Source organism: Melospiza georgiana, chromosome 17, assembly GCF_028018845.1.
Source record: "Melospiza georgiana isolate bMelGeo1 chromosome 17, bMelGeo1.pri, whole genome shotgun sequence".
Lineage (NCBI taxonomy): Eukaryota > Metazoa > Chordata > Aves > Passeriformes > Passerellidae > Melospiza > Melospiza georgiana.
Window position 1 is genome coordinate 4674065 of NC_080446.1, and position 22917 is coordinate 4696981.

The 22917-nt window shown below is 46.5% G+C and overlaps 3 protein-coding genes across 5 annotated transcripts in view; 2 read left to right on the forward strand and 1 right to left on the reverse strand.

Annotated features, from left to right (window-relative positions):
* OSBPL2 (oxysterol binding protein like 2) overlaps positions 1-10562 on the forward strand; it is a 33355-nt gene extending 22793 nt beyond the window's left edge. For both annotated transcript variants that reach the window (XM_058036389.1, XM_058036388.1), the window contains exons 9-15: positions 1361-1468; positions 2366-2455; positions 3057-3177; positions 4982-5110; positions 5828-5951; positions 6596-6686; positions 7862-10562. In XM_058036389.1, coding sequence (XP_057892372.1) covers positions 1361-1468; positions 2366-2455; positions 3057-3177; positions 4982-5110; positions 5828-5951; positions 6596-6686; positions 7862-7964 — 766 coding nt within the window. In that variant the 3' untranslated portion in view covers positions 7965-10562. The remainder of the gene's footprint in view (positions 1-1360; positions 1469-2365; positions 2456-3056; positions 3178-4981; positions 5111-5827; positions 5952-6595; positions 6687-7861) is intronic.
* A 940-nt stretch (positions 10563-11502) lies between these two features.
* On the forward strand, positions 11503-18245 carry ADRM1 (ADRM1 26S proteasome ubiquitin receptor). Of its 2 annotated transcripts, XM_058036004.1 has the most exons (10): positions 11503-11567; positions 12287-12497; positions 12748-12864; positions 12944-13067; positions 13493-13579; positions 15604-15685; positions 15906-16135; positions 16441-16598; positions 17297-17399; positions 18020-18245. In XM_058036004.1, exons 2-10 carry the CDS (start codon positions 12288-12290, stop codon positions 18124-18126), a joined length of 1218 nt encoding a protein of 405 aa, XP_057891987.1. In that variant the 5' UTR covers positions 11503-11567; position 12287; the 3' UTR covers positions 18127-18245. The 2 variants fall into 2 exon arrangements, with proteins under 2 accessions (XP_057891987.1, XP_057891988.1); XM_058036005.1 differs by lacking the exon at positions 13493-13579.
* A 91-nt stretch (positions 18246-18336) lies between these two features.
* The window catches only part of LAMA5 (laminin subunit alpha 5), an 87532-nt gene continuing 82951 nt past the window's right edge, over positions 18337-22917 (reverse strand). Inside the window, exons 70-80 of the mRNA XM_058036006.1 lie at positions 22706-22836; positions 22458-22625; positions 22232-22364; positions 21960-22117; positions 21656-21842; positions 21277-21429; positions 21002-21161; positions 20784-20914; positions 20595-20685; positions 19788-19907; positions 18337-19663 (exon numbers count right to left, since the gene is read on the reverse strand). Coding sequence (XP_057891989.1) covers positions 19509-19663; positions 19788-19907; positions 20595-20685; positions 20784-20914; positions 21002-21161; positions 21277-21429; positions 21656-21842; positions 21960-22117; positions 22232-22364; positions 22458-22625; positions 22706-22836 — 1587 coding nt within the window. The 3' untranslated portion in view covers positions 18337-19508. The remainder of the gene's footprint in view (positions 19664-19787; positions 19908-20594; positions 20686-20783; positions 20915-21001; positions 21162-21276; positions 21430-21655; positions 21843-21959; positions 22118-22231; positions 22365-22457; positions 22626-22705; positions 22837-22917) is intronic.

The following is a 22917-nucleotide window of genomic DNA, read 5'->3' on the forward strand; positions in this document are numbered from 1 at the left end:
TGTGAGTCAGTATTAAATTGTGCCTTTATATTAACCATGACTATTTTTTCAGAGCATTAGAAGACACTTCTCTCACTTCTCCAGCACAAAAAAGTGCTTCAATTCATCAGCCCTGACCACAAGTGCTTTGTGTTGTGTTTTGGTTTATGCTGTAAAGCTTGTGGTGTCAGAATAGTTCAGGAATAAAACTATGTTTAAATAAAGGCTGGGGGATGAATTGGAGGGATTCTGATTTTCTTTCCCCCAGCTGAAGAGCAATTATTGTTCCAAAGACTCCTTGAAGAAAAGGAGCTGTGGGAAACAGTGAGATTTCAATGATCTGTTATTTCTCTGTACTGGAAAATGACAGATGGGTTGGAATCGTGACATGGGAGTGTTCTCTCCACACTCACTGGAAGTAGAAATACAAGGCACTTTTTACAGACACTGCTTTTTCTCTATTTTCTGTTAAAACAGAGTTTACAAACTTTTTTAAGATAGACTGATTGCCTACCAAGTAACTTCAATATTTCCCTTACCAACATGAAAAGATGAGTGTGAATAGATAGCTTTGATTTTGCTAGTGATAGTAGGAATCCTGTTGTTTAACTTTTTGATCAATTGTAGAATAATGTCTTTTAAGGATTTAGAATCTGTAAACTCACTTTTAAAGCTTTTCACAAAACAACAAACCAAAAATAAAGCCAAGTGGAAAATCAATTCTAGAATTTTTCCTTCTTCTCAGTAAATCTTTGGGGAAAGGATGGAATTGAGTTGTGAACTGAATTTTAAAATGTCACGTTTGTGGAGCTTGCAATAGTGCTGTTGTGTCCCAGTGGTGTTGAACAACCAAATAAAAAGAAGCCAAAACCACTCACACCTCCAAAATTACCTTCAGTGGCACTGGAACAGGTTGCAAATACAGATGAGAAAACTTGTGGCATGTTTGTGGAAACCACTTGTGCAATTTACTGCTGCTGCAGCAATTGAATAGCAGACACTGTGAGGCATTAGTTGGTTAGTCTGGTTTCCTGCAAATACTGTATTTTATCACTTAAAACTTAAAAATGCAAATGAAAAAGATGAATTCCTGCACTGCTCTTTATGTTGGGCTGAAGTTTGTAATCCAGAGCACAGCAACTGTAAAACTCATGTGAGAAGGGAGAAGAATAAGGACAATATCACTTCATTAACTTGCACTAATGCTTGGATCCAACACATGGTTGGCTTGTAAAGAAAAGCCTGTTTCTCTTCTGTTTTGAAGCTGAGTGCTGGCTGTTCAGAGGAGTGCTAAATATTTTGCCTTGCCATGAACAGAATTGAAAGCAGGCTTCCATCTCAAGCTCAAGAAAATGATTTCTTTCTCTTATTTTCTTGACAGGCACAATGAAGCTTACACATGGACAAATCCAACCTGTTGTGTACATAATGTAATTATTGGTAAACTGTGGTTAGAACAGTATGGAGTGGTAGAAATCATAAATCACAGGTAATGCTGATCATGAACCCAGGGGCTGTAGGGATTGTTGTGGTCATTTGTGTTACAGAGCAGATTTTGATTTTTGTCAGACACACAGGAAGCTTTGTTTTGTAGCCCCAAAGTCTTCTGGGAGATTTCTGTCTTTTTGTGGGGTTGTTTTTTGGTTTTTTTTTTTCTTCTCCTGACAAATGCAAACTCTTCCTAGGCCTGGGATTATTATCATAATATTATTAATGAAAAGGCACAAAGCCAGATGGCCTATGGAGAGCAAAGGTTTTATATTTATGAGTTACCCATCCAAATTCAGCACCATTGCCAGAGAACAGAAATTAAATTTAACTCCAGAACCATTCAATGGAATAATTGTCAGAGGCAGGTTGGACCTCCATTGTGTTGATTGTAATTTGTCACTTTTTAAAGTTTAGATAATGGACAGTGTCTTAAACTGAGGGCACAGCACAGAAAAATGACTGCAGAGTTGGAGAACTTGGAGAGTGTCAACTGCTCTGCCAACTGCCTGTATCAAAGCTTTTTACTTACATAAAATAAATTACCTTCTAAATGATGAGTGAAAGAATTTTGTGAGCAGCATTACTCCTGCACACATTGCTCTGTCAGTAAATGAGAGTTTCAATCCAACAAGCTGCTGTTTGATACTTCTCATAGTATCAAATCTGTAATCCTGTCTCTGTACAGGATTTGTTAGTTCTGTGGAATTCTAGAATTTTTGTGCCATTTTTCATGTCCTGGTCAGATAATAAACCATAGTTAAATCAAAATAATTATATATATATAACTAACCAACAGCTAACTGTAACTATATTAAAAAAGCTAAACAAGGTAAAATAAATTTTCTGATATATTTAGGGGCTGGCTTTTCTAAGCATGTACTTATTTCCTCCACAGTACTGGAGATAAATGTGTCCTTAATTTTAAACCATGTGGACTGTTTGGGAAGGAGCTTCACAGGGTAGAGGGATACATCCAGGACAAGAAGTAAGTGAGAAAAGCTTCTTGGTCTCTCTATTTTTAACACTGGGGCATTTCTTTTGCTGGAAATGTAGTTTGTAACCCATTCTTGTTCTCTGTGTCATTTTTAAACCCCGTGATTCCAGGATGATAATTTTTAAGCATTATTAGAAAAACTCTCCAGTCCAGGTTTTGGAAATAAAGGGAAAATGCAGAGTAGCTGCAACTGATTTACTATTGTACAGTCATAATTCCAGTCTTCAGTTTGAAATAATGAGAATGTGATTGTTAAAAGTTTTTAATTAACCCAGACCTGTTTTGTGACTCTGAGTTTCTGTATTAAAATTGGCTTTGATGTACCCACATTCATTTAACAGTGGCAAAAGCATGTGACTGTCATGAGGATCTGTTCTGGAGAGCTGCAATGAGCTGAAACTTTTTCTTTGCCTATCAAACATCTGTGTTTTCTGAGAATCACCCATTCTGTGATTCTGTGAAATCTGCAAATAGAAACATAAAATGCAGCGAAGTAGGAAGCAGAGTATTTAATGTAGATCAGAATCTGCAAGGCTTGGCTTAGCAGGCTCACTCTGAAGGAAGAGCTCAGTGTCCTTTGCTTTCTTTGCAGCAGGAAGAAGCTGTGTGTGATCTATGGCAAGTGGACAGAATGTCTGTGGTGCACTCACCCCACCACATATGAGACCTACAAGAAGAATGAGAAGAGAGGCAGTGAGCCGAAGAAGAAGTCGGTAAGGTGAAGGATTCTTTAGGGAGAAAAGATTCTGAAATGTCCAAAATTAAATCAAAACATCTTAGTTAGGTGAATGGAGGATAAAAGCTGTCATTTGATAAAGGTTGGATGGAGCAGTGAGAAGGCACCTGGCACTTGTAGTGTGAGCTGCTGGCATGGAAGGGAGCTCGTAGGAATGGTGTCTGCTGGAGATTGGTCAGAGAAATTATCAAATATCAACCCCCAAGCTGATGTTGTCCAGTCCTTGAATGAGGAAAGGGGCTCTGCTGCCAACTCCAGCTGTAAAAATAGTAGGATTTGGGAGTAAAAACAATAACAATTTTGTTTAAGTCAGATATGCTTTTTGGTGATGCAGATTTTCAGAATTTAGGATGTAGAAAGTCTTTACAAAAAAGAGGTCTGGAAACATGCAGGGTTTTTACTTCACATGTAAGCAGTGTCAGGGAAGTTGCTGCCAAGACCTCCTTATGGAAAATGGGAAATGTTATATGGTGCAGCAGAGGACTTTGGGTTTCCTTATGTCAACAGTTACTCCCTGAAAATGAAAAGTTAAACAGAAGCTAATCACTCTTGATGTTAAGAGTCTCAAACTTTAAAAGTATTCACATCAGAAGAATCTAGAGCAACAACAGGCCTTGCTTTTGGCTCTGGATTCCATCATGGTAGAGGCTTATATTTTGACTCTTTAAAAAAAAAATAAGGTTCTGTTCATCTTAAGAAAATCAACTCTTTCTTTCCTTCCTTCCTTCCTTCCTGTTGAGATTATTTTTAGATGGGGAACTGTCTAACAGTAAACCAGATGTTGACATGGAAAGTAGCCTAGAACTGTCTTTTTAAATAATGAATACTCAAACCAAATGATTGAAATTAGACTCTTAACCATATGGAGCTGTTTTCTGGTGTATAAAACAGGCTCTGTTTAACCTAGTAGGGTATTTGTGATTGAAACAAATGAGCCATGTCAAAGAGGGCAGAAAGAAAATAGAAAAGGGGTGGGAGTGGGGAAAATTGTTACTGTCACTCCAGGATGTTATTGCCTCAAACTTCCCTTCTGGTTGTTGTGGTTTTAAATGGGTTCTCATGGTGAAATCCTCTGAAATTCCACAGTGCTGCTGTGTGTGTCCTGCAGCAGTCAGATTGTCTCAGATTCTGAGAGCAGCCCCCTGAACCATTGGAGTTTTACATGTGCAGCACAGCAGTGCAGCTGGTAACAAAGGAAACTTTGAAGGAAAGTCACTGCATTCATAAACTTAAGGACACAGTCTTCACTGTGAGAAAACTGTGATAATTGTGATTGGATCAGACTGAAATGAGGGCCTGTCTTTTTTTTAACCACACATCTGAATGTTTTGCAAATGGTGAAGCAATATCCAAAACCAGGTGTGCCCTATTTATGACTTAAGAACTAACTTGGGAACTGGTTTAAATTTCAGTCTTGGCTCTTTTGCACCTGTAGAAATAATGGTCATGTGAGATGAAATTAAGCTATGGCATAGGAAAGAAAGGAAACTGGAGAAAACACTTCTGAAAGACATTCATTTACTATTATTACTATTACTGTTTTTTAAACAGATATTCAAGTTTTATTTAAGTGTTGGGAGACTATTCAGGGATATCAGGAGCAAAACATGATAAAAATGAGAGAGGCTGTGTACAGAGAAGCAAACAGGAGGGGTGAGGCAGAAGTACAGGGGTGTTCAGTATCTCAAATGTGAACAGATTCTTCAACAGTCACTGTAGAACCTGAAATGAAACCATCCAATGTTCCTTTGTTCCTCTGCCAAATGTTATCTCTGTTTCAGAGTGAAGAAGATCTTAAATCTGAAAATGATGAGGCTGATGATATGCCAGAGGTTCAAGACTCCGTGCAGTTCATACCAGGCAGTAAATTGCTTTGGAGAATAAACTGTAGGCCACCAAACTCATCACAGGTAACTGTTTCAATCTGCTTTGCTCTTGCTGGTGCCTTATCCAGGAGAACACCAGGAATGGTCCAGGCACCCTTGTTGAGTGTCACTGCTTGGCACAGGAGCAGGCTCTGGCAGTTCTTGCTGCACTGAAATTCTACTCCAGCAAGCTGTGCTTTGGTCCTGTGCTGAGAGCAGCCCTGCTGTGCCTGAGCTGGCACAGGGAATGTGTGCTCAGAGTGCAGCTGGGAACATGGGGACTCAGCTTAACCTGTCTGGGAGATCTTTGCACTGAGAGTGCTGAAATATGGATACACATTCCCTTCTGCTGGCCCTGCTGTTCCAAGGCAAGCTGCCACAGGGTGCAGTGACTGGGCAGCAGCATATTGATTTCCATAGTTTCAGCAAGACTTTTTGGTCTTTTAGGTGTGGGTGGTTTTGTTTTTTTCTAAAAATGATGATGTTAAATATCAATATCATAGGAAATCTGTCTTAATCCTCACAAGCAAAGACTGCTTAAAAAAATGAAAGCTGTGATTTCTATCCCCATCTGCCTTTTCTTGTTCTTCCCCTCCAACAAAAAATCCAGCTGGTGTTGTATGAACCTAACCTTGCCTTCAGGGCAGCCAGCAGGGGTTTGACTCAGCAATTTCTGTTGGAAGTTTTGTATCCATTCATTGTAATGGACCCAGCACTGCTTTGCTGCAATAACTTGTGCGTTCTCTTCCATTTGCTTTTCAGATGTACAATTTCACCAGTTTTGCTGTGAGCCTCAATGAGCTGGAGAAAGGCATGGAGGCAATCCTGGCTCCCACAGACTGCCGGCTGCGGCCGGACATCAGGAACATGGAGAACGGGAACATGGGTACGTGTGTGCTGCAGGGAACATGGCACTGCTCTGAGTTTTGGGAGGGCTTGCTGAAGGGAGGTTGATGCAGGAAACACTCTTCAGTTTCTCATCCTCAGAGCAGCCTTAACTCTTTTTCATCCTGTGCACTGAGCGTGCTTTTGAACAGTGTATGATGTCTGTTTTCTCCCAGAAGAGCCTGGGAGAGCAGATGCATCCCAGGGCTGCTATTCTGTGTTGTGATGTGTTTGCATGTTTGTTAGCTTGGGAGGAGCTGCAGATGTGCTCCACTTGCTCTGGGGTTTGTCTGGAGAGACATGTGGTGAGCAGACATGCTTTGCTGCTCTGGTGTTTGTCAGAGGAAACACAGGGCCAAATAGTGAAAAAAATCACTCTCTCTGTTATTGCCTAATCTCAGTTCTTCCCTGCTGTCTCAGTGCAGTGTTTCTGAAAGAAGATAAAACCCCAACATTTCATTTCAGCCCTGTGTAGCAGCAACTTCTCTGAAATGAGTTTCAGGGTTTTGTTGCTAAAGATTGTGTACAGCAAATGCTTTCTCATGCTTAAATGAATTCTATTTAATTTCCCTGGTCTTTCCTGTGTTTTCAGCATTTTTGTTTCTTTTTTGCTAAATTACCAATTTCTCTTGAAACATTGGCTAGATGTGGCAAGCAGAGAGAAGGAGAGACTGGAAGAGAAACAGAGAGCTGCTCGCAAGGAGCGTGCGAAGGACGAGGTGGAGTGGCACACACGGTAAGGGGCAAGGAGGAGCAATTTGTTTAAGCCTTCAAGCAGGTTGGGTACACTGCTTGAATTGTTTTTATTCAGGACAGCATGTGTCTGATTGCTTCCATGACAGCACAATTTGTAGTGTCACTTAAAGCATTGCTGGGTCAACAATTAAATGTGTAGCCTGAAGCCAAAATTGCTGATAAGTCTGTCCTGGAAAAAATATCTAACAAGAAATGCTGAAACCTGTCATAATTAACTACTGTGGTAATGCTGGATTTATTCCTTTTTTTAACCTACAGAGGTCATGTTTTTGTTAGAATGAATGTTAAAATGTTGACTGTCATCCTCCTTTAACCAATTCCTGTCCAGCTTTTGATAGTTGAGCAAGACAATGTGGCCCTCTAAGACCTTTTATTTTCACACTCTTTGGATTTCTTGGTTTGGATACTTCAGAAATTGCTTTTTTGATTGCATATTCAAGTGATTTCCGAGTCACAGAGTGCATCAGGGAGTGATGTGTGATTTGGCTGCTGCTCCCACAGGGTGCTTTTCACAGCTGCCAGTGCTGTGCACTCAAGTGTGTGCTCATGGCCAGTTGCTTCCTTCAAAGGCAAGAACTTTGGGATGCTCCATGATTTTATGAAATTCAGAAGAGAAAGCATTCTTTTCCCAAAGCCTGGAGGAGTAGCTACAGATTAATTCCAGTTAATGCCTTGAAAAATCTCTTCCAGAGAATATAAAATTGGTTTTGGTTAACATGGTTAAAAAGTAAGCAGCTGTTTCATGTTCTGTGCAGGGCACAGCTCCATAGAACAGAAACTGTTTCCCCTTGGGAGAAATTGCCAAAAATGATTGTGTAACCGATTTGGCATTCTTTTAAAGTAAAAATTAATATATATAATCTAGAGTGTCAGTGTTATTTTTACTTGGAATAGGACAGGAATTTTAAAATCCATTTAATTCTCCTTGACTTTATGCTAAAATAAAAGGTGCTCTACAAGGTGATGATAATTGTGTAGGAAGTTCAATTATTTTCATGTTCAGAATATTTCCTAAGAATTTTTTATAAGAAATACCAGTGTATTTTTAGAATGTTTTGTGAAAGAAGCAACACTGGGTTTTTTCCCCTGTTAATAACTATTCATTCTGTTTGCTTTTTTTTCTTTTATTGTTTCTCTTCTTTTTTTGTTTTACAGATGGTTTCATCAAGGCACTAACCCATACACTGGGACTCCAGATTGGCTGTACTCAGGTGGCTATTTTGATAGAAATTTCTCAGACTGTCCAGACATATACTGAAATTCCAGAAGCAATTGCTCATCTCATCCGGACATCTAGTTACTAGATTTCATTCCAAGCCAGTTACTCTGGTTTTGTTGATAGCAAAAACCAGCTTTTCAAAGTAAATTTTAACAGAAATTCTGTAAGTCAACAATCAATGATTTAATTCCCACTAACTTTGGATTGCCAAATATTTAAATACTGTTGTGCTTATTCCGTAAAGCTGCACCTGAAATCATCAAGTTTTCACTAATTTTCAGAGGGACCTTTGGTTCTCCATTTCCTTCCCTAGTTTCTTTGCCAGGAGGATATGCTGTATCTGTAGAGCACATAACATCCTTGAAAACTACATAACTTAAATAAACTAGAGATAATATCCTTGATATTTAGTACAATAGAGAAGCAGCTGAAGTTTTTGGCACTCGGAGCAGGGATGAAAAGCCAACATGGTACCAACAGGATCAATCCCAGTCCTGTCACACTCCCATACTGTATGTAGCACTCCCTGGGGACAGGAGCTCCTGGCCCCACTCTCAACAATTCCATAACTGAGAGCCTTGGATCACAAAACCCAGCCTGGGGCTCTCACCCTGTAGTTGTCTGTTACAGAGTCTTCACAACTTTGGGACACTGTGAGCATTAAACTGTATACCTGTGATAAATCCCATAGAGCATACCTTAGGTGAGGGGAAGGGCACACCCCAAATGTGCTTTTCCTCAGGTCAAATGCTGTTAAATGCTGTTCTTACCATAGGAGAAGCTTTGGAAGCAATAGCAGGAATGTCAAGGTGGTTCCAATGTACAATATATTGCTTGCTACCACTTGGAGGCTTAACTCTTGTGCACTACCTTTGGCAGCTTTGGCACTGTGTATGCTTCTAGACTAAACTTTCCTTTGGAAGCACTTCTGTGTGTGTGTCCACGCAGGTTCATGTTTGGGGAAGTTTTGGTTTGCATGTTTCTCATTATTAGGTCATGTCTGTTTTGTATGTTGTGAAAAAGCAGAATCAATTTAAAGCTTTGGCAGAGTTATACCTATTACAAGTTTCCTGTGAGCACGTGATGTCAAAAAGTGGGATTTTTAAAAAATTTCTTTTTGTTCCATATGAAACCATCAAAGCCATATAATACTGGAAATAATCAATTACTGAACTGATGCATTCATTTTCTTTCAAGTGGTATACTTCAGGGGCCAGGGTGTGGAGAGAGGCTTGAAAAATTTGGTCCAGTAATTAAAATTGATCCTTATGTTGCTGCTTCTTTTATGAAAGTTTTTAATTGAGTAACCAGGCAAAAAATGGAGAGTGGCTGTGCTGCTGTGAAGTTTACAGTAATTTAGAAATTGTTGGTGTTAAGTGCCAGTAACATGAGCAGTTCAAGAAAGAATTGGTCTGATTTGTGTCCAAAACATCTGTGATTTCATCCAGAAAGTGGATTTTTGAAGTGCTTCTCTCTCAGAGGATTAAAAAGCAAAAGAAAATGTATTCATAGAGAAATTCTTCCAGCAAATCATGTGTGCAACAATTGGATTACATTTGGGGAAAATTTAGTTGTCTTCATTGGAAAAATAAGAGGAGCTGTAAAACTTCAAGGCAGTAAGGAAGGGCACAATCTGACTCTTGTTCATGGCAACTGGATTCTGGTGCCAAAAATTGTAATTTGTGTCGATGGAAGTCCTCAGAATTTGAGCTGGACTTAGTGGCACAGTGGGGTTGTGTTTGTTCCTGGTATGGGCACAGACACTTCTGAAAAGACACTGCTGATTCTCATGGAACAGCATAAAAACAGTTTTTATAAAAACCTGAGCTTTAATGACAGTGTCAGGCACTGTTAACCCCTTTCCAAATGTGCTGCACGTGCCATAGGGAATTTTTTTTGTTAGGTGAGGATTGAAATGAATCACATATTAGACCAGTGGGAGTTTAAAACTTACTTTAATTACATAGTGTGTTCAGTGCTGGAGTGATGTTTTTAAAACAATGCATATAAATAGAAATTGCCTGAATGGAAGAAACTGTACAGATGTTCTAAGAGGAGGTGTACAGGTTAGCATCCTTTTGTCTAAGCCAGGATTTAAATTCAAAGACCTAAAGCCTTGTCATTATGTGAAAGCATGAAACAATTGTACCAATGTGTTTAATCCAAACTTCAGTATAGAATCTTCATGGGATATAAAAAGAAACTGGGAACATTTCCAGTGTAAGAACACTTCAGTAGTTACATCTTCACCCCCGTCTTCCTTTCCTTTAGTCTGAAGTTTTCCGAAAAATTTCAGATTAGTTCCAAACCCATTCTTTAAATTTATTATTCTTCATTGGCAACACTTTCAGAACTCTTTCCCTGCGCTGCCGACACGGCTCTGCTTGGCCAGCCCTGGCATTCCTAATGCTCTCAAAGTCCAAAAGTTTTTATTTTCAATGCAGATCTCGCCTCAGTAGTTTACGTGTCAAAACATTAATAACTTTGCACCTTTTGAAAGAATGTCACTTTTATAACTTGATTAAACATTGTATATAAGATAACTGTGTTAGTATATGTTAATACAGCTACATAGAGAAACCAGCTAGAAAGAAATTATAATAAATACTTAATAAATAAATATCCTTTGGGCCTCTGGATGGTGACAGATTTTTGTGAGACCCGTATAGAGCAGCCTGGTGGGGGGAAAGGAGGGCTTTGGTTTTTGGCTTTGCTCAGCCAGCTGTGGGGCTGTACCTTGATTTCATTGTGATGGCCACAGGACAAAGATGATTTAAATTGGAGCTTTGGACACCTCCAGCCACGGGTGGAGGTGCTGGGTGGGAATTGTCAGCGGGAAGAGCTCGGGAGCGCTCCCAGCTCTGACCTCACGTTGTGTGATGGATGATGGTGATGGAGAGGCCAGGTGTGAGCTGGAGCTGGGGAGAGAGTGGGCTTTGGTAAAAAATGTTATCAATGTGAAAGTTCACTTGGTAGTTGCTGATAGCATTTGTATCTTCGAGGTGATGTCCTGCTGTAAATGGGGAGCAGCTTTTCACACATCCTGCATTTATAGAACTCTTGGCACCTAGATTAACGAGGACAGAGATTAACGAGGACATCTATCCTAGAAGAGACCTAATGAGAACTATTTATTCTTGTTCAATAATTTAAAACAATTTCCCAGTAAATTTTTCGCCCAAAACGGCTTTTAAAAAGCCAACCCAAGACTCTTCACCCAGTGCTGCTGTTGGGAACACACCTCCATTGGCTCTTTGCAAACACCTGAGATTTGGGTCAGGGAAGCAATGCTGAAATACTGTGAGGCAACCCTGGCTTTGGCCATGAGCCCTGCGTGCCTTTCGTGGAAGGATTTATTTTTGTAACCATTCCCAGGAATAGAGGTGCTTTTGGAGACGCGCTGGGCTGAGGGAGGGGATGGGGCCGAGGGGGTCATGAGGGCCTGGGGGGGGTGAGGGGGGAGCGCCGCCATGTTCCGTGACACAGCAGGGGCGCCTGGCCCGCCCCCTTTGATTGACAGCCGCGCCAGCCAATAGCGCGGAGCCGCGGCGGCGCGCGCCCCGCGCGGGGCGGGGTTCCGGCGCGCGGGGCAGGAAGAGCTGAGGCGGCGGCGGAGGAGGAGGAGGAGGCTGAAGGCTGAAGGTACCGCTCGGGACCCGCCGGGCACCCCCGGGACCGCGCGCCCCGCGGAGCCCGGGCTGGGGGTCTCCTTCCGGGGGAAGCCGCGGGGAAGGCGGCACGGCGGCATCGGGGGGCCCGGCAGAAGATCGCGGCCTCTGGGCGGGTGGGGGGTGGCCGCGCCGGGCCGGGCCGCGAGCCCCCCCTTCCGTCCCGGCTGGGCTCGGAGTGTTTGCCCGGCGGCGGGGCCGGGGCCGGGGCCGGCCGGGCTGGGAGCGCAGCGCCGCCCCGGAACAGCCGCACAGCCCCGCGGGGCCGGCCGGGCCCGGCAGCGCCGCCAGGCCCGCGGCTCGGTCAGTGCGGGAGGGGGCCGGGGTCACCGTGAGGGCCGGTGGAGCACGGGGCAGCCTCCGGCGCTCTGCGGGGTCTGCGGGGTCTGGAGCCGCAGTCTGAAGGTACAACAGCGCTTTCTGCTCTGAAACATGGCTCGGACTGAAGAAGGAAGCGCCGGGGCACGGTGGCTTCATTTTCGAGTGCCTCAGCACACAGGCTGTCCTTTATTAGTGGAGGGCTGTAGAGCCTCCTCTCTTCATGCAAGGTTCTGCTTTAGCTCAGTTGAATCACCCTGGAATTCTGTAGAACAGATTGCTTTTGTGAAGCCACCTGGTAAAGGTTGAAATTTGATACTGGAAAGAAAGGATATGGGGAGGTTTTTTATCACACCTGCTGCTCTCTCTTTCCAGGATGTCTTCAGGTGCATTATTTCCAAGCCTGGTGCCAGGCTCTCGTGGCTCCTCAAGCAAATACCTGGTGGAATTTCGGGCAGGGAAGATGTCCCTGAAAGGCAGCACCGTAACTCCAGACAAGAGAAAAGGCCTCGTTTACATCCAGCAAACTGATGATTCCCTCATTCACTTCTGCTGGAAGGACAGGACTTCAGGCAATGTGGAGGATGTGAGTATGAGCTGGTGTTTCAGTGCTGAGGTGTTATGTCATGTTCTCATCTGCTGGCACTGCAGGAAGAGTTCCTCCAGGACAAATTAGGGTGAGAATGTCACTGACAGACCTGCACTTCCACATGCTCTCTGCTCTGAGGAGCTGATGGAAGAAAGTTTGTGGAGGAGGGCAGAGGGATTTGGGAGGTGAAAACAAATAATATTGATGTATTTTCTCAAACATTTGTTTCTCCTGACACACTTTCCAGGATTTGATTATTTTTCCTGATGACTGTGAGTTCAAGAGAGTCCCACAGTGCACCACAGGCCGTGTGTATGTATTGAAGTTCAAGGCAGGATCCAAACGACTCTTCTTCTGGATGCAGGTTGGTGGGAAGCCAAAGACAAAGGTCTTGGTTCAAAATGCCCCCAGCATGACTCACACCAAGAGCAATTCTCTTGCAGGAGCCCAAGACAGACAAGGATGAGGAGCACTGCCGTAAGGTGAACGAGTATCTCAACAACCCCCCCATGCCAGGGGCACTGGGTGGCAATGCCAGCGGAGGCCACGAGCTCTCAGCACTGGGAGGTACAGTCCATTCTCTGCTCCTTCATGTCAGAGGCTTTTTTTTTCTTTTTAAATTTATGTCTAGACTAAGCCCCTAGAGTTCCCTAGGAAGAAATCCCTGATGGCTGTGGAGGGTGAGCTGGGGACAATGTTAATACCAGAAGCGTAAATGTGCTTTTAGCAGAATAAACTGTGCTGTTAAATAGGTGTAGGCTGGAAGTTAAGACTGCCAGGAGAAATCTCTTTGTTTCCAGTAGATTCTCTGGAGTCTTACCTCTTTGTGAAACCAAGTTACATTTATCTTTTATGAAGATCATGAATCAGTAAACACTTGAAACTGTTTTTCCATACAGAATGTGATGCCAATTAATCTCCTGCTGTTTGAGCCGGAGTGCTGTGAAAAAACCATGTGAATATGTTGTGTTTCAGAATGTTTTTGTTTTTAGGTGAGGGTGGCTTGCAAAGCCTTCTTGGAAACATGAGCCATAACCAGCTCATGCAGCTGATCGGACCAACGGGCTTAGGAGGACTTGGTAAAATGCTTTAATATCTTTATGCCAAAATGGTATTTTCTCCTGCCAGGTTAAATCTTACCTGACAATGTTCTCAAGCAGTGCTATTGATCTCAATAGCACTTCTTTCATGTGAGTAGGCAAGGCCCTGCCTCAGAGATGAGCTCAGGGACAGAAAAAGGGTACCAGATTCTACACAGCACTCATCTCAGGGCTTGATCTGCAAGGAACTGTGGTTCTGCTCCTTGCTGCACTGAATCTTCTGCTTTTTTTTCCCCTTGTTTTTTTCTATTCCACTTTTTCTTCCCAAATATTCACTGGAGCAGGGGCTGAAAGCCAGTGATTTGCTCGTGGTGAATGTGCTGGTTACCAAGCTGTGGAATTGCTTGTGGAATATTCTCTGATTCAGTGAATATTTGTGTGCAAAGTAGAAAGAGTTCAAGAGGAAGGTCGGAGTGGTCCCACCCCACAGCACTCCCCAGTCAGGGGGACAAGGCTCAGGGCAGGGCTGTCTCTCCTGGGCAGCCCTGGGGAGAGCTGGAATCACTGGTTCCAGAAGGGGCTGTGGTCTGTTCTCAATGCCATCCATGCTCCAGGAGCATTTTCTGACAGGTCTGGGCCTCGAGTGTAAATAGGCGAAGGAACACAGCAGTGACAAAGGTTCTGTGCTTAAGCTCAGAAATCCATTTTTGTGGAGCTGGTTGGTGTCTTTTTAGCTTCAGATGCGTATTGGTGGGATGTTCAGAGGCAAATCTCATGGTGGTGTTGGAAAAATCCGGCCTTTTAGGATGTGTTTGGGAAAGATCTTCCTCTTGAAGCTTCACATAATCCTGAGACTGTCTTCCTTTTTTCCCACACTTTTCCTCAGCAATTCTTTCCTTGCCTTTACATTCAGCCATAAGTCAGATTGACATGTAACAGAAAGAGAACCATCTGCTTGCTGCTGCAGACAGTGGTTGTGGTGAATCCATCCCTGGGGATCATTTCCCCTGGGAATTGTCTTTGTCACAGCTGGTTTGCATCTCTTGGGGCTTTGCAGAGCTCCAAAGGAGCTCTCTTCTCCTGGGTCACTTTTACTGTGAAATGGAGCAGAGCAGTGTGTGGTGAGCTCCACCTGCCATGCCTGCTGCAGGGGAGCTGTGGGATAAGTGACAGGAGGTGTTGGTTCCATGTGGTTGTTCCTGTACAAGGAGGGACCTGCAGGATCTGTAGCTGTAGTTGGGTTTGCTCACTGAGTGCTGCTGTTCTGATCCCAGGTGCTCCCAAAGGTGGGTGAGGAGTGCAGGTGCTGTGTGTGTAATCAGGTGTGGTGCAAGGAGCCGCTATGGGAAATGGAGTGTTTGGCTGATGTGGCTCAAAAGAGTTGACAAGTCCCTGGCAACTCCAGGGGGGGGCAGCAGCCAGGCCTTTTCCCAGCTGAGGTTCTTGACCCTGCCATAAGTCCTTGGTAGCTGGGAAGTGATGGAGGAGGCTGGTTCTGCTTTCTTTGGCATAAGGGTGTTGGTTTCCTGCTGGCTGCTCCCCTGTGAGCGCTTGGTGTGTGGAGCTGTCCTTCCTTTGCCTGTGACGTGTTTGAGAGCTTGGCTGGTTCTGTTGCTGCATCTCTGCATTAGGTTTGGAGCTGCAAACCCCAGGTCTTTGAGGAGAGAGTGGTGGTGGCTCAAAGATGCCTCTGGGATCTTCTGCTGAGGGCCTTGGTTTTGAAGTTCATAGGAAAGTTGGGTTTTTGGTGTAGCAGATAAGGAGAGGGCTGTGTTACAATGATGTACGTACAGCACAAACTGGAGTAACTTCATCCTTATGTACACCTAGAAACTGAGTCATTTCTGAGATGTTCAGCTCTCTAATGGGGATGCAAGATCAGAAAAGAAGATTCTGTTAATTTGCAGAAGGGGATAGGAGGGTGGGTTGGGCTCTTTCACCCCCTCCTCTATTTTAGCAAATAAAACCTTTCAGGTACAAGAGCATCCTCTCCAGAGAAGAGAGGTGCAGAAAACCTGAAGAAATAAATGTCTAAATCTGTTCTTCTTTTATATTCATGGAAGGTGGGCTGGGTGCACTGACAGGACCTGGGCTGGCCAGTCTGCTCGGGAGTGGGGGACCTCCAACCAGCAGCTCATCATCAAGGTAGGAGGCCTTGTCTGCCCTGGGCTGTTGCAATGGGAACTTGCCACTGCTGTGGGAGGAATCATGGCTTATTATATGGGGAATGTGGTGGGAATCAAGGCTGCTTATTACCTCTCTAAAATGAGGTAGGAGTTTTTCATACTGTAAGGGTTTGAAAAGAAGCTTTTCAGAACAGAAGAGGTTTCTGCAGGGAATTAATGACCCTGATTCTCTTGGGCAGCTCTCGCAGCCAGTCAGCTGCAGTGACTCCATCTTCCACCACTTCTTCCACCCGTGTAACGCCGGCCCCGTCCGTGCCTGCGGCCGCCTCGGTGACCAGCCCCAGCCCCGTCCCCAGCTCGGGTAATGGAACCAGCTCAGCCACAAGCCCAACCCAGCCCATTCAATTGAGTGACCTTCAGAACATTTTAGCTACTATGAATGTGCCATCTGGAGCAGGAGGACAGCAAGGTAACAGTGCTCTGACCAAGCAGCTGCTGGATCCAGGAGTCCTTTGGAGCTGTTTTACTGTCCTGTCCTGTTCCACATTGGTTTGAAAGGTCTCTTAATTTTTTTGTTCCTGTTTTTGGTGGTTTTTTTTTTATTTATTTCAATGCTGGTTTTGACTGCTTCAGGAGACTTAGTCTCAGGAAAAAAGATGGTGGTAGTGTAGTGATAATTTTTATACTCAGACCCTGACTACATAATTTGATTTACATGACAAAAACACGGGATTCTGGATGTAGCCTAATGGCCAACCCTTTGTTTTCTCCTAGTGGACCTGGCAGCTGTTCTGACTCCCGAGATCATGGCTCCCATCCTGGCCAACGCTGAAGTCCAGGAGCGATTGATGCCTTACCTTCCCTCAGGGGAATCCCTGCCGCAGACTGCTGAAGAGATCCAGAACACCCTGACGTCTCCTCAGTTCCAGCAGGTAGATGCTGGCTCTGGGGGGAACTGCACTTCTTCCCCCTTCCCTATCATCCTGATTCACCTTGCCCTGCCTTTTCCAGGCACTGTTCAGAGTGGGAAGTTGCTCAGTAGAAGTGGAAAGGAGGAGGGACATGGTTTAATGGAGCATTAGTTCTTCCTGCAGTCACTCAAGGGCAGAGGGGAATGGTTTTTACTTTTTCTTTTGGAATTGGGCTTTACCTTTCTGTTTACTATAAATGTGCTCTGGCAGATGCCAGGAGTAGTAGGGAATTCATTATTCCCTTTCACCAAATGGCTCCTTAATTTCAGACTGAAGGGAGGAGATGCTCATGGTTACTACACTACATCCCTTGAAACACCAGTCCTTAATTGCAGGACACTGTGTGTGATAAAAGTTGGTGTCTTACAGACCAGTCTGAACTAGTAATTTACACCAATTGATTGAAATTTGTCCATTTGCAGTATTTCAGGAGCTTAAATGACTGGTTTAGATTAAACTGTGGAAACTTCTGTGCAAAAGGAAGTGAGGAACTTTATTGCATATTTTATATGCAATAAAATAATCACATGTAATTGGTGATTATTTTATTGCATATCTGTTCCCAAGCCCTGCCCTGACAGGACTGCTCTCCTCCTGGGGTTACTGCTGCAGGAATCTGATGCAAACTTTATTTTGATGGTGTTGACTCCAATCCACAGGCTTTGAGCATGTTCAGTGCTGCCTTAGCTTCAGGACAGCTGGGCCCACTCATGAGCCAGTTTGGGCTACCTGCAGAGGCAGTAGATGCAGCAAATAAAGGCGGTGAGTGCTGGTGCTGGTGGGAGCAGGAGAGAGGGGGTGTTGGGGGTGTTGGCACTGCACATGACCACTGAATGTGGGCTGTAAGGATCTGCTTCTCTCTAACTCTCCCCCTCTGAGAGTTGTGAGTCTGCAAGGTGACTGTTGCACTGATGTTTACAAGGAAAAGGTGGGTGGGACAGGTGTTCCAGCACACAGAGTGAAGTGTTATGTGCAGAGATGTATTGGTGTTGTTTCCTTGCTAGAGATGCAAAAGACTGTGGAGATGTCACAGTCACCTTGCTCAGCAATGCCTTTCTTGTGGGAGCCTTTAGTGATTCACACGAAATCAGTGATCACAGTCAGGGCCAGCTCTGGCAGTGAGGCAATCTCTTTTCCCTAACGAGCTTTTGGCATCTCTCCCATTACTGCAAGAATTCTGGTCTCAGGATGCCCATGCACAATTAAAGTGCATAAAATGCTGTGTCAGAGAGATCTGCATGTGTGTTACTATTGTTCAAAATTTTCCTCCCTGCTAATTCATACTGAAGCAACTGTTTGCTTTCTAAGTAATGAAGCTTTAACCTTGTGTGGACAATGAGCTTCAGCCAGGAAATGCAATAACTCGTGTGTTTAACTTCTAGATGTAGAAGCCTTTGCCAAAGCCATGCAGAACAGTGTCAAGTCAGACCAAAAGGAAGGAGACTCTAAGGACAAGAAAGATGAAGAGGAAGATATGAGTTTAGATTAAGTTATTTGCTCTTCCTTACAGATACTCCTAGATACTAACTTAAGCAACTGCAGTAGGATTACTAACTTCATATTATGCTTATATAAATCTAAAAATAAAGCAATTTTCCTTATCTGCCATACTGTTCCTTCCAATCTGTCCAGTATCCCTACAGTGCTGATTATCCCTTTTTCAGCTCATCAGCCTGATACTTACTCTTCCCAGGTAAAGTGAAAGAGAGTAACATAAAACTTTATTTGACTCCAAAGTATTTACCAGTGATTTACAAAGACCATCTTTAATACTACAACTTTAAAAACAGGTCATAATTACATTTAAGATGGACATGTTAAAAACCCATTTTACAATATTTACCCCTCATAAAAAAAACCCCCACAATATAATGATATAAGTTACAAGTCCATTTCAGAAGCAAGATTTTGTCCCCAAGTGGCCAGAGATATATATACACACACAAATATATATATGACGTGTAAGTGCACAGTGAACTGGGTGTCTTGGGAGGAAAAAGCTGCTTCAAGTGGAGACTGCACTACAGCAGGGCTGAGGGAGGCTGAGCAGGAGCCAGGGAGGGTGAGGGCCGGGTGTGGAGGTAACCTTTCTATTTCTTCCCTTTAAAGCAGTGGTTTCTTGCTTCACACAACAGGACTTTTGTCAGTGTACTACCAGTGCTGAATGCAAGTGCAGAGCCAGTGGCGGTTGTGCCTTTCTGCTTCACCTCAGCAGTTCTCCCAGCCTATTCTGTTCTTTTCTTGATTCTTATAAATTATTCTGTCAAGAAGATGCTAATTCTGTGAACAGAATTTTGTCCAAGTTCCCCCTTGCAGAACTCTGTAGCAGTAGCAGGTGAGCTGAGACTGCCCTTGGGGGGAGGTTAAATGTGCCCTTGCTTATAAAACCCCCAAACCGACAGAATTAATCCAGTTTGTCCTAATTGCATTTATTATAAACCAGAAACCGCCTGCAGCCTTTATCAGCAGACAGTCTGTGACATTTATTAACAGCCTCAAGTGTTGGGTGAACTAAATCTATGTGCCTGGTACGTGTGGGGTGAAGGGAACAGGATTGAGGACGAGCTGCAGGGCTGCTCTGAGCTCCAGCCCACGCTCCCAGCACGAGCCCTGCTGCAGATCCCTCACACCCAGGAGGACTCACCTGTCACCACATCCCACTCCAACTTTTTGGTTCTATTTGTGAAACATCCCCAGAGTGCCCCCTCCTCCCCTGCCCTCCTTCCCCTGGGATTTGTGGCCCCTCTGGTTTGGCCCAGACCTGTGCCTGCAGTCACTGGAGATAAGCGTGTCCGAGCACGGGCAGTGCTCTGGTGGTGACACCGGGGCTGCAGCAGCGTTCTGTCCCTCGGGCTGTCCCTGATGTGGCACTCAGAGCACAGGGCAGCCCTTCAGGCTGACAGAGCCCCGGGCAGTCCCAGCTCGAGGCAGGTCCACGTGCCTCTGGTTGATCTGCAGGTTCCTGACACAGCCCACGTAGTGAGGGAGGGGAGGTAACAGCAGCCCTGTGCTGGCCTTGTCTGTCTCTGCAAAAAACACAAGGAAAAGCAGGCATTAGTCTGGCAAAGGCTTAACCCTCCCTCACACCAGGAATAGTATCTCCATTGTCCTTGGGGTATTTCATCCTGGAGCTCATCTTTCCTGACTCACCTGGCAGCCCTCCCAGGGAGAAGGTTGCCCTTGTGCTGGGTGCAGGGGGCTGGCTGGGCCCCGCTGTGTGCTTGCCTTCTGCGTCCACATCCACCTGGATTACGTTTTTCCATTTGGTAACTTCAAAAGAAAACAACAGTCAGTGCTGCTTCCTTACCCAAGGAGCAAGCCCACCTCTGCTCTCCAGCCTAGACCAGTGCTGCAGCAAGTGCAAAACTACTGAGGGTCAAAGGGCCTGGCCTAGCTCTGGGAAATGCCCAGAGTTGGGACAATCTCCCCCAAAACCTCACCCAGCGCTGGCTGAACAAGATGAAGGTTTGAAATAGAGCTGTGCTGAGATGGGGCTGCAGCTGTGCCCCCACCCCAAAAAGGGCTTGATAAAAAACAGCACTTGCTGCATGGCAGCTACATTAAAGGCTGAGTTTCCTGTACAGGTATGAATTCTGCAATCCCCACTCCCAGCTATGGGCTTGGAGCCCTTTGGACACGCTCGACATCAAAGCAAATTGGGCTTTCACTTCAAGCTGGACACAGTCCAGGATGGATCAAGTCCTGTGGCACATCCTTGGCCTCGCCAGCAGCTCCATGAAGCAGAAAAAGAACCTGCCTTGCCTGACTACCAGAGCTGACAGTGGTAAGATCAGGCAGGAGTTCTTGTTAATTAGGGAATTGACCTCATGGCAGATACAAATTAAGTGCATACAGCAGGGGGACAGGGTTTAAATTGCCAAGCCTGGGCTTGTCCTGAGCTCCCCTAGGAGATGTGGGCTGAGCAGAGCCACGGAAGCAGGGGAGCTGTCACCTCACCTGCAATGGTGTGCCACTGCCCGTCACAGAGAGCTGGGCTCGTCACCGACGCTGAGAACTCATCAGCCCCAACGCCTGCTCTCACAGTGACCTGGGGTGAGAGAAACCCATCAGAGCTGGAGAGCTGAGAGCGACAGGCAGCAGACACCCACCCCCTCTGGAACCTGTGGGGAAGCCCCCTCCCAGTACCTTGGTGTCCTCCATGTACAGCAGGAGATGGTGGCTCCTCCTCGTGCCGATGTGGAAGATGAGGCCAGAGGCACTGCGGGGACGCACCTCCAGTGTCACCTCCAAGTCCTGCTCAGTCACCACTGCATCAGCTGAAACAGAAATGCCTTTGGTGAGGAGAGGACCCAGGGCATTCCCATGGAATGTGACCCTCCTAGTCCCAGCCCACAGCGGGGTACCTAAGGTGATGGAGCCACCATCCATGGTGAAGAAGACGCCGCTCTCCAGCACGCCCTCATAGCACGGCGTCACCCCAAAAGTGCGTGAGGGGGGACCCAGGGGCCTCCCGTCCAGCTGGGGGTTCCTCAGGCAGCCATCAAAGCTGGAGGCTGATGCAGCCTGTGGAGAGAGGCCACTGAGAACAGCGGGGCAAAACCTGGGAGGCACCAGGTGATGCCATGGGACTGGGAACAGGCTGAGAGAGGGTGATGCCATGGGGCTAGCAAGCCCTTACCGCTATGTGAGCCTTGGCTTTTCCAGCTGGAAGCCCCCCCACATAAAAGGGGCTCTGGGCCACGAAGAGCCCTGTGGTGGCCACTGCAGCACCCTGGGCTCGCAGCCCATCAATGACCAGCTGGGCCCGGCTCTGGTCTCTGCTGAAGAAAACCTGCAAAGAGCAAAGGTCAGTGTCAGGACTGGGTTGGGAGGAGCCCCAGCAAAGGGAGGCCCCAGCTCAGAGGTTCAGCCCCAGCTGTGATTTCGCTGTCCCCTTTGCTCCCCTGGGACTGCAGCGTCCCGTGTGCAATTGAGAAGCAGCACCCAGAGCAGGGCCAGCCCCTGCAGGGACACTGACGTGGTTCAGGGAGGTGCTGCTGAGCCCGTGCCCCGCTCACCGTGTGCCACCGGCGGTCGCGGTACTTGTCCCTGCTGCGGATGCGCAGCCGGCGCCCGCCGAGCTCCAGCAGGAAAACAAAGCGCCCGTTGGACACAAAGAGAGCCATGGAGGAGCCCCGCTCGCCCGCCACGTAGAACAGCAGCCCACTGGAGGAGTTCAGCTTCACCTCCAGGGAGAAATGGGACCTGCAGGGACAGGGAGTGATGGGAGCACCGGCTCTCCTGCAGCTGCACGGCTCATGCGCTTCCAGGCCACGGTGCCAGGGCCAGGATTGCAGGGGGTGGGCACGGGGCCAGGCTCACCTCCACCCAAAGGAGGCTGGGATCTCATCAAACTCCCAGCGGCTGCTCGGGGTCCCCCCGAAGCGGGAGGAGCCCCTGGCTGTGCAGGGCTGAGGGTGCAGCTGGCACAGCCCGTCCTGGTCGTGGCGGCGGCCCTTGGGCGCTGGCTTGCCCGGCACCTACACAATGTGCACCAGGGAATGGAGTGAGGGGAGCATCCTGCCCTGCCAGCAGAGCTGGCACCTGAGGAGGATGAGGAGGAGGATGTGGGGAGTTGTGGCAGCAGCTGGTACCTTGGGTTTCCGCCTGTCCTTCTTCGGAGTGACTCTGAGCTGCTGTGACTGCTCACCCATGGGACAGCTCATGGTGACATTGATGCTCTCCACGTTCTGCTGCAGGTCCACCACCATCTGTGGCTCTGACATCCTGCTCACGGGGAGAGAAAATGTCCCTGTCACAGCAGCTGGGAGGTGGGAGGGGCTGAGCCCTGCTGTGTGGAAGGGGCACGGTGTCACTCACCTCTTGACAAAGACGTTCCCGATGCAGCCGCTGATGTTGCTGAGGGCCCCTGGCTCCGGGGAGCCCCCGAGGTGGAAGAGCCGACGCTGCTCCTGGCGCCGCTGCCGCCGGCTGCGCCCGGGGCCCGTCCTGCTGTCCTGCAGCTCGTCATCCACGTACAGCCTGAGCCTGGGGGGGCAGCAGGGGCTCAGCAGGACCCTCTGCCTGTGGGCACCCCAGCCCCACGGCACCCACAGCAGGACACGTACCCACGGGCATCGCTGTAGAAGGCCACGTAGTGGGCCCTGCCATCTGCATAGGCACTGTCAGTGGTGATTTCACTTCCCAGCAGGTTCAAGGCCAGCTGGCCCCTCTGGAGGGACACCTGGCACGTCCCCTCCTGCAGAAAGCATCACGCAGCAGCTCAGCAGCTGAACCCCGCTGCCCTCCAGGAGCTCAGGGTACAGATCTCACTGCAGAT